The sequence below is a fragment of the Nannobrachium achirus genome, assembly GCF_963921795.1.
Source record: "Nannobrachium achirus genome assembly, chromosome: 8".
Classification (NCBI taxonomy): domain Eukaryota; kingdom Metazoa; phylum Chordata; class Actinopteri; order Myctophiformes; family Myctophidae; genus Nannobrachium; species Nannobrachium achirus.
Window position 1 is genome coordinate 11456510 of NC_137817.1, and position 12177 is coordinate 11468686.

Consider the following 12177-nt stretch of genomic DNA (forward strand, 5'->3'; position numbering starts at 1 on the left):
ATGCGCACATGCCCGCACTTACGCAAACACCACACACGCACGCACGCACGCAAGCACGCACGCACGCACGCACACACGCACACTCACGCAGTGAGAAACACTTCAGTCAAGATAATACATTCTCTTAACTAAGCAGTTTCACTCAAATAAAAACGTATTTTCTTTTCATTGTACCTTGCCCTTTGGCATCAATCTAATTCACTCCCTTGTTGTTTGTGCTTTGCTTCCCTTTCAACCCTCCAACACCTCCACCTTTTTCAAGACTGCCTCATTTATCATTAGCACGCTCTGATTGCTTCCAACGGTGTGAAATGCTCATCTAATTTCCTTGTCTCACACACTTGAGTGCTTTTATAACCTCTGAAATACCGAAAGGTGTGCTCTGTCTTGATTCGGCTGTCTTCGGTCTGACAAACCACGTTAGAAGAAGGAAAGGTCTTCTGAAATCTGAAAAGGTCTTTATTTGACCCCATGCCCCATGAAAATGATGCACGATCCCTGTGCACATGACCGGATCTCTCGCACCAAAACAAACATAAATCCCTGACGCTAGCTTTGTTTTGGAGTTTTGGAGATTGGTATTAGCCAGGGACCCACTCACCCAGAATGTGAGATGACCTGTGATGTCATGCCGTACTTTTTATTTCTGTTTTATCTATTAGTTTGGTCACTAAGGTCCACAGAATGAGAGGTCTGCAATGCCGGAAACATCGCGAAAAAAAAGTTATGTTCATTTGTATATTCACTGTCCCATTGACTCCATTACACAGGAAAAAAAATGCTTTAAGTTGCATGTGAGGGGTCAAACTAGGGGTTCTTCATGATTCAGAATCCATTGCAAGCATTCGTTTTGCACGAGAAACATTCCTTGGGCTAAATTTCGATGGCTACCGAGGTCGGCAAGGACTCATCAACGGGTTGCGACCCGTCGGCAAAGCGATATCGAACATCTCCTGTCGATGGCAGCTTGTCGGCAGGAGACACCTTCCAACTTCTTCTGGGGCCGAATCAGGCAGATACCGGTGCGGTGGAGAGTTGGCTTTATGTGGACCTGCCGTTGTGCTGCTACTTTTGCATGTACATGTACATACTGTACCTCCTGCTTTTTAATGCTATGTGTATACACGTATGTAGAAATATTTCTTTGACATATATTCTCCTGCCTCTGTCTGCCCCCTTTTTCTTTCTTCCTGAAAACAACGGAATGATGGCGCTTGCACAAAACTAATTTCACCCACTGAATTTCACAACTTGATTTCACAACTGATTCTAATTCTGATATAGTTTTTAGGCATCGATTTTTACATTCAGTGATTTTGTTTCACAATATACCAGGTGGAGTAGCCTGACTATCAGCCTGAATTTTCATTTAGTTTCACTCCATGATTCAGTCTGAAAGCCCTTTCTTCTCTTCCTTCTTCCGTTTCTGGGGCCCCTAATCAATCACAATAGTAGCAAAGCAGATGACGCTCTTGTTAAGAGACCCTTATTCGTGTTGTTATGTGGCTGGCTAACCAAAGAAACCATGAGATTAGGAGCGCTATACTAACTAGTAATCGAACACAGTAAAATATGTCTGCTACTGATGTTTCATAGCGAGATCGCTACGATCACATGGTACCGCAGCGGACGATGCCATGTTTGTTTATTTTTGGGAATGTCTGGTCCGGCGCTGTTGTTTGACGTCATCGTGTTGAAAACGATGCTGATTTGTCGTTTTCAACCAAGACTAGCAAGCGTCACCAGACCTGGATCGCCCAAACATATTTTTTTAATGGCCGTGGCTAGCGATTCAGGGGCTGGAGCCAGGCTACAGGTGAAGTATAAATGCAATAAAATATATTTTGCGGGGGATAAAATCTCCTCTCCTCCATTCACACGTCCATTCCTAACATCAACCCTGTAACACGGAGCGTGTGTGTTACTAGGGTCTTCGAGTTGAGCCATAAACTTGACTAACCTGATTCACCAACATTGTGTATTGGGTCTGGCCACCTCTTGCTGCCCGGAGTTAGTTTTGTTGTGGTTCTGCGTGTTAACATTACAATTAAGCACCTGGTTGAGGCACTAGACTAGACAGACTGGCTAGTCTATTTTTTACTAAATAGCTACAACAAGCCAGGCAGCAGGGGAGATGTAGCAGTATTACCTTCTAGAAGCAAACCGCTTCTAGATAGGTGTACTTTCTCAGAGTTAGAATTAACACTGAGGATTTTACTGTGTAGTAATATTGATGTGAGCAGGTGCCTTGAAAAATAAAATAAGAGTGAAAACATGCAGACAGAATGTCGTTCTTCCTTATTGTGTATACCTGACGAAGACCACAGAGGCCAAAAAGTTTTGGGAGCATTAAGACGGTGTGCGGATACTTCTTTTGTTCACAGTTCTTCCTTATTCCCTGTTCCTCTCTCTCTCTTTCTTCCTTTATTTCACCATCATGCTCTCTCTTGCTTTACACCCCCCCCCCCCCCCCCCCACACACACACACACGCACATAACACGAGCGCACACACGCATGCACACACACACATGATCCTGTAGACGGGACACCAGTAGCCTCTAGGTTCAAAAGGGACTGTCCGGTTACTGGGTCAAATCCACACACCATCTGGGACAGTTCTGGCAGTGAAAGTGAATTACTAATTAGCAATGTTCTCTCTCCCTCAACCACAACACGGCATGTTATCTTCAACTGACCCAGTTGCTGTTTTGAAGTCAAGCAGTGCACTGATGCATGACTATATATGCAACCAAATAAACTCTCCTAGACGAAGAAACGTTACAAAATAAAATACGCACCTGAGATTCCTCTCTTGAGCCAGCGCGGCTCCTCCAAGACAATGAAGAAGTTTTCTTTTTTTTCATACTCCTCGTCGTCAATGATCCTGATCTGGAGGGTTTGACTGCAGAAACAAACACGCACGCGCACACACACGCACAGACGCGCGCGCACACACACACACAGACGCGCGCGCACACACACACACACACACACACACACACACACACACACACACACACACACACACACACACACACACACACACACACACACACAGAGTCACATAAGGTACATACGGACCCAAGGGGTTTATCCTCACACAGGCAGAGACACATACACACAATAAAAGACTGTGAGACATACTTGTATAGGTGTTGAATTATTCTGTTTAAACTGTATTCTGTAATAGAATGAATGGTAAAATGTAGACAAGCACAGTCATTTCTACACAGCATACAGTACACTCATGTCTACACACACACACACACACACACACACACACACACACATACACATACACACACACACACACACACACACACACACACACACACGCACACACACAAAAGAGAAGAAAAGCACCACATCAATAACGTACGGCTCCAGCTCCACAGGCCATACATTTTATCGATGTCCTAGTGTTGGCCTCAGCAAAGCTCAAGACACGCTTGCATGCATGCACGTACGTACACACACACACACACACACACACACACACACACACACACACACACACACACACACACACACACACACACACACACACACACACACACACACACACACACGCACATGCACACGCACACACAGAGTATAGAGCCAGGCAAGGACTCCCTCCCCATTGTTTCTGATCAGGACCAGCTGGTGTTTAAATCATACCAGAGGAGGCAGGAGGCAGGAAGTATAGGATCAATAATTCAGAGTAAATGGAAAGGGGCAACAGAGAGATGGAGAGAGAGAGAACAGAGAGACAGAGAGAGAAAGAGAGACAGAGAGAGAAAGAGAGAGACAGAAAGACAGATAGACAGACATGCAGGGGCGTCACACCAAATTCTGGGCCCTGGGTACAAGGATTCCCTGCAGGCCCCGCATGAATGTTAACAATTGAAAAACAGCAGATATACAAGCTCACAGCGCGGCACCGAGTGCCGCGCTGCGAGCTTGTAGATCTGCTATTTTTGAAAAATCGTGAAAATGTGTGCAAGAAACCTATGTTTCCATGTCAGTGGTGCTCAAACCTTTTCATGTAAAGGACACCCAAGATGATCTGTATCTCAAAATATTTAGTTCCAGGGACCCCCCAGAAGCAAAATTTGAGTTACAAATGTTTGCTTTAAAAATACATATATTCAAAGATTTGCACACATTTTCACGACTTTAAAAAAAATAGCAGATCTACAAGCTCGCAGCGCAGCACTCGGTGCTGCGCTGCGAGCTTGTATATCTGCTATTTTTCAATAGCTAAAGTTACTAGGGCCCCTCCACCTTGGGCCCTAGTAACTCAGTCCCACTCCCCCCCCCCCCTTGTGACACCCCTGCAGACATGAGACTGACAGACTGAGACTGAGAGAAAGAGATAATGTGGAGAGAGAGAGAGAGATGATAATCTACTCTTAACCACATTTACCGCAAGAGTTCGATTCCCATTTCCCCGTGCAGCTCAGTGGATGAAGCACGGTTCAACCACTAACTAATCAGTAAGGAGATATCTTAATGTGCCAGTAACCATTACAGTGTTCGATTTCCAGACCGGCAATCACTTTGTGTTGTTGTTGTTTCTTTTAACTCTTCATTCATTCACCACAATCAAGTCACAGACTGTATGTTATTCCAATAACATACAGTACAAATGGTATTGGTAGATACAACTGCTGAGTTGAAAACCATTTCGTGGCTATTATTCTGTGGATGTTGAATAAACGAAATAAAGAAATTTGCTAAAAGCAGGGGCGGCTCCATACCCTAAGCAAGAGAATCTCGTTTGTCATATTAGTACTATTCATAGTTGTTTTTTGCCAAAATTAATTAGCCCCTGCTCTAAAAAAGCCAGCTCCCCCCCCAGTCCCAATTCTCTGGAGCCGCCACTGGCTAAAAGTAATGGCCAAAAAGACAGACCCAATGGACCTACCTATTTTTATAGGTACATTGTACATTATAGTCTTGGTCTATATACACAGGTATATATACACACACGCAAACCAGCCCGTCCTCACCCCCACTGCTTCACCCCCGACGCACTTCGAACTCGCTTTCGGCGCCACCCGTGCAGACACGTTGGGACGCTTTCAGCTTCATCCTGGCAGACGCAGAGGGAGAGTCTTGGTGCGCATGCACCAACACATGTTTACTCGAATATGTATCTACCGTCAGTGGGACGCGAACCAGTGCCTTAGTGATCGTAGACATGCTGCCCTACCGACTGAGCTAGGGAAACCTGGCTGACAAATCCACTTTTTTTGTGCTTTTATCTTTGACAACGTGGATTCAAACGCAACGTGGAGGTAACATGTCTGACCACCTAAACCTAACCTGAACCCTAACCCTAACCTCTGTAAAACTATGCCTGAACCTAACCCAAACCCTAAACCTAACCTCAGTAAAACTATGCCTAAACCTAACCCAAATCCTAACCCTAACCTCAGTAAAACTATGTCTAAACCTAACCCAAACTCTAAGCCTAACCTCAGTAAAACTAACGTGCCTCTGTCGTGGATGGTGGCGTGATAGGGAACGTCGGGTGGCTCGTAAACCTTACATAGTGGTTTCGAATCCCACTTCGGGAATGACTACTGGGCATACCCAAAGTGTCCCCTACTTGAAGCAGTAGGCATACCCAAAGCGTCCCCTCTTGTGACGCAGTAGGGTACTTGACAGGGCGTCAGGTGTCTGACACCTTGGGGGTGAGAATGTGTTGCGCATGCACACACACACACACACACACACACACACACACACACACACGCGCACACACACACACATTTGAATTATTTGATTTGGATCTGCACAAAAACGCAAACACAGATAGATCCAAATACTGATCAGAAGAAGGTTACATCATATGGTCATACCAGGTACAGCTGCTGCTTAGGCTTATTACAGAGGGGGAAAAAAAGATATGACATTGATGACATACTGTATACAGAAATTTAACAGATGTTTTTTTCTTTTTTCTTGAACCCCATTGCCCCCGCCGGTGGGGGCAAAAGGTGTTGACCTCTGAACAGCTGTCAATAAATGTCAATAAATCAATAGAGACGAAATCAAACTACAATTTCATTGTTGATTATTGTTACAGTGGGCCTACAGCATAGTAATCAGCCGCCATTATACTTTTCATCCATACTTTACTCATATTACAGTATTATTACTACTTATTGTTACTCGTTTTTATAATTTTTAACCCTATACTTTAACATTACTAATATTACAGCACTACTCTCACTAAAACAACTGTAGAGTTTACATAGTTTGATTATATTCATACAATTTTGCCTATCAATTGATGACACCTTGGTGAACAATTTCTCTATTCACTATATATGTTTTAAATGAGGTCTTGAGGCTCATTCACTATTCAGAAGGCAAATTTTCCATAGGCGGAGGTCTTTTTCAATCATCTTTTCCTAGGTAAGTGATCACAGCAGGACAATTTGGTAAGAGAAATGTAATGTGTTTTACACTGCATTTGGGAATTTTCAGGGGTTAGCCGACATTTGGTGAGGCAAGAATAGCCACAATCATTGTAGTTTTGTGTCCACAACTGTTCCAATTTGGACATACATTTTAGGCTGATTTTTCCCCTGGACCCCCTGGTCCCCCTAACAGGTTCACCTTTAGCCACTCAGGGATAAACAAAACATCGCCTTCTCCAGATAGACAGACTGCCCATTATAGCTGAGACAATATTTGGCCAACTTTTTTGCGTTTGTCTTTTGCAATCCTCCCAATTGCAGGCCGTGGAACACAACCTGTCCCAGACTCCCAAACACAAGGACAATACGTTGACAGTTATATCCCATGGCCATAATACGTCATAATATTAGGCCTTGTATTGAGTGCTGCCAAAGCTTGCTCTTGAAAGCAAGAGTCCAAATTGTAGGATAATCACAACACATTTCACGTCCGCAGTCCACGGACCCTAGTGCCTATACGCGGACGCGGAAAGTATAATCACGCCTTAAGGGAATCAAGTCAAGCTAAGTAACAGATGAAACGAAAGAGAGAGAGAGAGAGAGCAAGAGAGAGAGAGAGAGAGAGAGAGAGAGAGAGAGAGAGAGAGAGAGAGAGAACAGAGGAGGCAAAGCGAGTGAAGGGAGAACACAAAAGTAGTAGAGACAGAATGGGAGGATGGGGGCGGGTGTTGATGTGTTGATGTACTGTATTGATTAAGTCCTGTGGCAGAACAATCATTAAGTGGAAGGGCTGCAGGGAAAGTTAAAAGAAGGAGGGAATTAGGGGGACATCAAGGCCACTGTGTTTGTGGGGCAAGGGCAACTTATTCTTTGAGGGCCAAACTATTTTTCACATTACGTTTTATTATTTTTGAAATAACTGACTTATAATATAATGGAAGTCAATGGGGCTCTGAATGGTTTGAAACGTTGATGATTAGATTTTTTTGTTTTCAAAGCCGTTCTGGGTGTTTGTAATCTGTGGGAAGCACTGTATGTGTCTCTTTACAATGTTGTCGTACAGGCCAGGTAGTTAGATGGTGCAGCTTGGTTTCCAGCTCATTCTGTGTGCAGTGCGTGCACAGTCTGTCTTTTCTTGGGAGAACAAACAAACAAGATGCTGCTGATCAGCAACATAGCGAGATTAGCTGCAGAGAGACACACAGACATACAAACACACACACACACACACACACAGATTAAATATCCCTACTGCCTGGTGGAGACAATAGAGAACAGAGATAAAGATGGGCATTGGCTAGTTGAATGGTGTTCCTCTGCCTCTCACCTTTGTTTATAAATCATCCACAGCCTGTATTTCCTTATGACCTGACAAAGATTATTTTCTTTCTTTGCTTTGCACCCCATGTTATCAAAACAAAACAAATGTGTGCTCCTGAGACGCACAGCGGATCAGCCTGATTTGGGCTTTAGGCGCGGTGGAATATATCCCTTTAATAGAGATTAATATGAGATTGTGGCACAGTGGATGTCGAAGAATAAACGTGATTGTTGTTGCACGGCAGAGTTATCTGATGAAGCACACATTAGGCTTTACAGGTTCCACACGTACTGTACAACCATCTGTCACGTCAACATGTCCCTCCTGGACAACCCCCCGAGCCCCTGCCTACGCAGGGGCGTCACACTGGGGGGGAAAGTGGGACTGAGTTACTAGGGCCCAAGGTGGAGCTAGGGGCCTTGATTATTTTATACTTTAGCTATTGAAAAATAGCAGATATACAAGCTCACAGCACGGCAGTGAGTGCCGCGCTGCAAGCTTGTAGATCTGCTATTTTTGAAAAGATGTGAAAATGTGTGCAAATCTTTGAATATATGTATTTTTTAAGCAAAAAAAATAAACTAAAACTTTGCTTCTGGGGGGTTCCTGGAACTAAATATTTTGAGATGGCGGTCTGTGGCCAAATACATATCATTTTGGGCGTCCTTCACATGAAAAGGTTTGTGCACCACTGACATAGAAACATAGGTTTTTAAAAAAAACCTTAGAAGGATTTAGAAGACATATAGAATCGTGTCAAAAATATTCAAAGACCTGCACAAATCTTTGCGATTCAAAAGAAATAGCAGATCTACAAGCTCGCAGCGCGGCACTCGGTGCCGCGCTGCGAGCTTGTATATCTGCAATTTCTCAATGGTTAAAGCACAAAATAATTCATAATAATGCGTTCCCATTCATGGGGGCCCCACAGTGAATCCTTGTACCCAGGGCCCAGAATTTGGTGTGACGCCCCTGCCTGTACGTTATCAGCCAAGAAAGATAGCTGAGATGGCAGCAAAACACTCAGGTTTTGGTCCACCTTCTCTGTGTCATTATGATGGCCATTAGATGTGAACGGAGTGTGGAGGATGTGAATGATGGCGCTGGGTGCATTTCTAGTCCTCGTAGGCCCGTTAGGTGTCTCTCTGGACACAATGAAAGAAATGTCACCGTGACAACAATCTCCCCGGAGACAGAAGACAACATCAACTTTCATAAAAAGGAGAGAAACAAACAGGGACAAAGAGATGGCCGGGGGAAACGTTGGGGGAGGGGAAGAGAAGAAAAGAAGAATATAGCAGCGATTCCCAACCTGTAGGGCTAGGGCCCACTGGTGGGGTGTCAGGAAATTGCAAAAGAGTCCCCAAAACACTAAGATTTCATAGATAAAACATTAATAGCCTACCCCTTGGGATAATAAAGGTATCTATCTATCTATCTATCTATCTAGTAAGATGACTAAAGGCAAGACACAATTCGCACAGGACGGAATTCATTTGCAAGTGTGATTCGAGTTGCGGTTGGTTGTTTAAGTTGGACTGGTTAAACTGACAAAATATGTCCATATATGGGCATGTCATGATATGGGCTTAACTCATTGAGTGCCAGCCTATCACCACTAGAGGGCGCCCAGTGACCAGAGAATAATAGAGATATGCTGGTAATGCATGCCCAAGCCCTGGAGCCCAAGCCCAAGCCCTACTTGCCTGAACACTTTCCTTTGTGCATGTACAGGAAGAGGATGAAGTTAGCTTGAAGTTAGCTATTGGCTACCAAGCATTTTAGAAGCCTTATTTTCGTCAACTTAGCCATGATTAAACCTTGCACACCTCATGCATGGGAAAAAAACAGAGAAGAATGAGCTCTAAAAAATCCAATGCAATCCTGGATTGCATTGGAGTGGATTTGTGCAGTTTGTTCACAGCTTTCAAACAAAAAAATCCGATTGGAAATCCGTTCAGGCATTCTTGAGATAATCGCCATTATGTTTTACATGTAATGTAAACAAAAATGGCTGCCCTGTATGTTAGATGGGGTTGTATGGGGGTGGAACATGCAAAATCGCGATTGAAATCATGTTCACCAGATTTGATGGGGTCCAAAAAAAAAAAAAAAAAATTCAAAAACATTTTTTTCAAAAAAAAATATATATATATATATTTTTTTTTTTTAAAGCCGAACTTGTTCGGGATCGGCACTCTACGATACGCTAATAAAGCCGAACTAGTTCGGGATTGGCACTCAATGAGTTAATATTGATGGCATAAAAGGGATTCTATTGTATGGGAATTCCCAGATATGGGCTTAGTATTGATGGCATAAAAGGCATTTCATTGTATGGGCATTCCCAGATATGGGCTTAATATTGATGGCATAAAGGGGATTCTATGAGTGTGGTTGCCCTGGGCATCATCTGGGAATCAGATGTAGATCTTTGATTAGGTGATGTCACAACAATGTGATGTCACAATGTCAACAAACAGGTCAGTTAAGCTATTGTATGGGAATTCCAAGATATGGGATTAATATTGATGGGCATAAAAGGGATTCTATTAGTGTGGTTGCCCTAACAGGGCATCATCTGGGAATCAGATGTCGGGGTCAGCTCCATATATGGAGATCTAGGTGATGATCCTGTCCATCCTCCATGTATGGGTATCCAGGGTTTTGAACTTGTCACAATGTCAACAAAATTGAGTGTGTGTGTGTGTGTGTGTGTGTGTGTGTGTGTGTGTGTGTGTGTGTGTGTGCGTGCGTGCGTGCGTGCGTGCGTGCGTGCGTGCGTGCGTGCGTGCGTGCGTGCGTGCGTGCGTGCGTGCGTGTGCGTGTGCGTGTGTGTGTGTGTGAGATGGACAGATACAATCAATGCCCACTGGCCATTACTGGGGAGTCATGTGGCGTGAAAATGAAAAACAGGCAAATCATTATATGAGTTGAGGATGAGGAGATAGAACGCCAAGAACTGTTACAGTAATAAGACTGATATTGAGATCAATATATACAGTAGTCAAATACCCTTTCAGGGCATACACCCGGGGTTTGGAGTGGTCCAGTTTACGGAGAACCGCTCAACCTTATTCTGGCCCTACACGATGATACGTTTCAGGCACATTAAAGCACCTTTCAGTTGGGGGACTATCAACGCGGGCGTTCTCGTGTGACTCAACAGCGCCACTTGGTCACCCAGGCGTGCCACTGGTCACCTAGTGGTATTGCAGCTCATGCTACATACATTCAAACATACATACAAACATACATTGTTACCTAGTTACCTACATGCAGTCACGCATCGAAGACGGTGTGACAACCACTCAATAAATAGGTCTAGCGATGATAAGAAAATTTAGTGTGTTTGACAGGAGCATTTTCTTGCTGCCCGCGAGCGCGTGCACGGACGAGCACGCGTGCAAGAATTTCACAGGACCGCGGCCGCTTGTCTCTCCACCCTTCAACTTATCAGCCCGCCTCTCATTGAAAATGAATTACTAGGGCCCGTCTGAAAGACACTTATTTATTTAAAGCTTCACAACCAGGCCTCACTATGTGATTCATGGATCCCCCCATCATCCCTTCTGCTTTTGCCCATGGCCCCAGCCTTGTCTCAGCTAGCTGTCAATAACGCTGCCAGCGTGTTAGCCCAGCAGTGTTACAATCAATAGCACACAATCACACACTCTGCCTTGAAACATACACTTAACACTGGGCCTTTCTAATCAGTGTTGGACAGTAACTACTAGTAATATATTACTGTAATATTATTACTTTACCCAGCAACGAGTGGTATATGGGATTATTCTGCCAAGACAGTAATATTATACCATACTACTATGTAAAGAAAATAAATCAGTTTCCATTCTCGAAGTGGCCTGCACCTTTGATTCTAGATTAGAGGAAGCCTTTATGAGTCATAAAATACCAGCCCACTATTTGCACTCAACATTTGATCTCAAGGTTAAAGACTCTGGAATAGCTTCTAATGCAATGTATCGCTTGTGTGGCCATGGTCACAGCAGTGGTGTGGTGTGAACGGTTTGTGGCTGGGGTGATGAATATAGTGCTGTGACGCTCACAAACAATTTGTTTGAAATGATTCGGCCTTTTGTGTGAATGCGAACGAATTCGGTCACTTCCTCAAAAACGTTATCGTTCCTCCGCGTGGAAAGGCGGGTGACACGATGTTCAGTCAGTCAGTAGCATGATGTAATATTTTAAATGTAAATCTTCGGTGAGCAAATCACCCATAAGAAAATCTCTTGGGTGAAAGTGTTAAAGTAGCTCTCTTCATTATGTAATAAAAGTATCTGGTATATTATGTAAAAATGGATGTATCATACACTGCACTCAGCCTGGTGCACAGTGGAGTGTCAGCCAGCTACACCAGAAAGCTCTGCAGAGGGTTAGCAAGATGGCCCAAAACATAATTGGGACACAGCTGTTGGCAG

At 43.9% G+C, this 12177-nt stretch overlaps 1 protein-coding gene across 4 annotated transcripts in view; it reads right to left on the reverse strand.

The window, feature by feature from the left end:
• slc8a2b (solute carrier family 8 member 2b) overlaps positions 1 to 12177 on the reverse strand; it is a gene marked incomplete at its 3' end in the record, with an annotated part of 73937 nt that overhangs the window by 18096 nt on the left and 43664 nt on the right. For all 4 annotated transcript variants that reach the window (XM_080731025.1, XM_080731024.1, XM_080731027.1 and 1 more), the window contains exon 9: positions 2800 to 2903. In XM_080731025.1, the coding sequence (XP_080587151.1) occupies positions 2800 to 2903 (104 nt within the window). The remainder of the gene's footprint in view (positions 1 to 2799; positions 2904 to 12177) is intronic.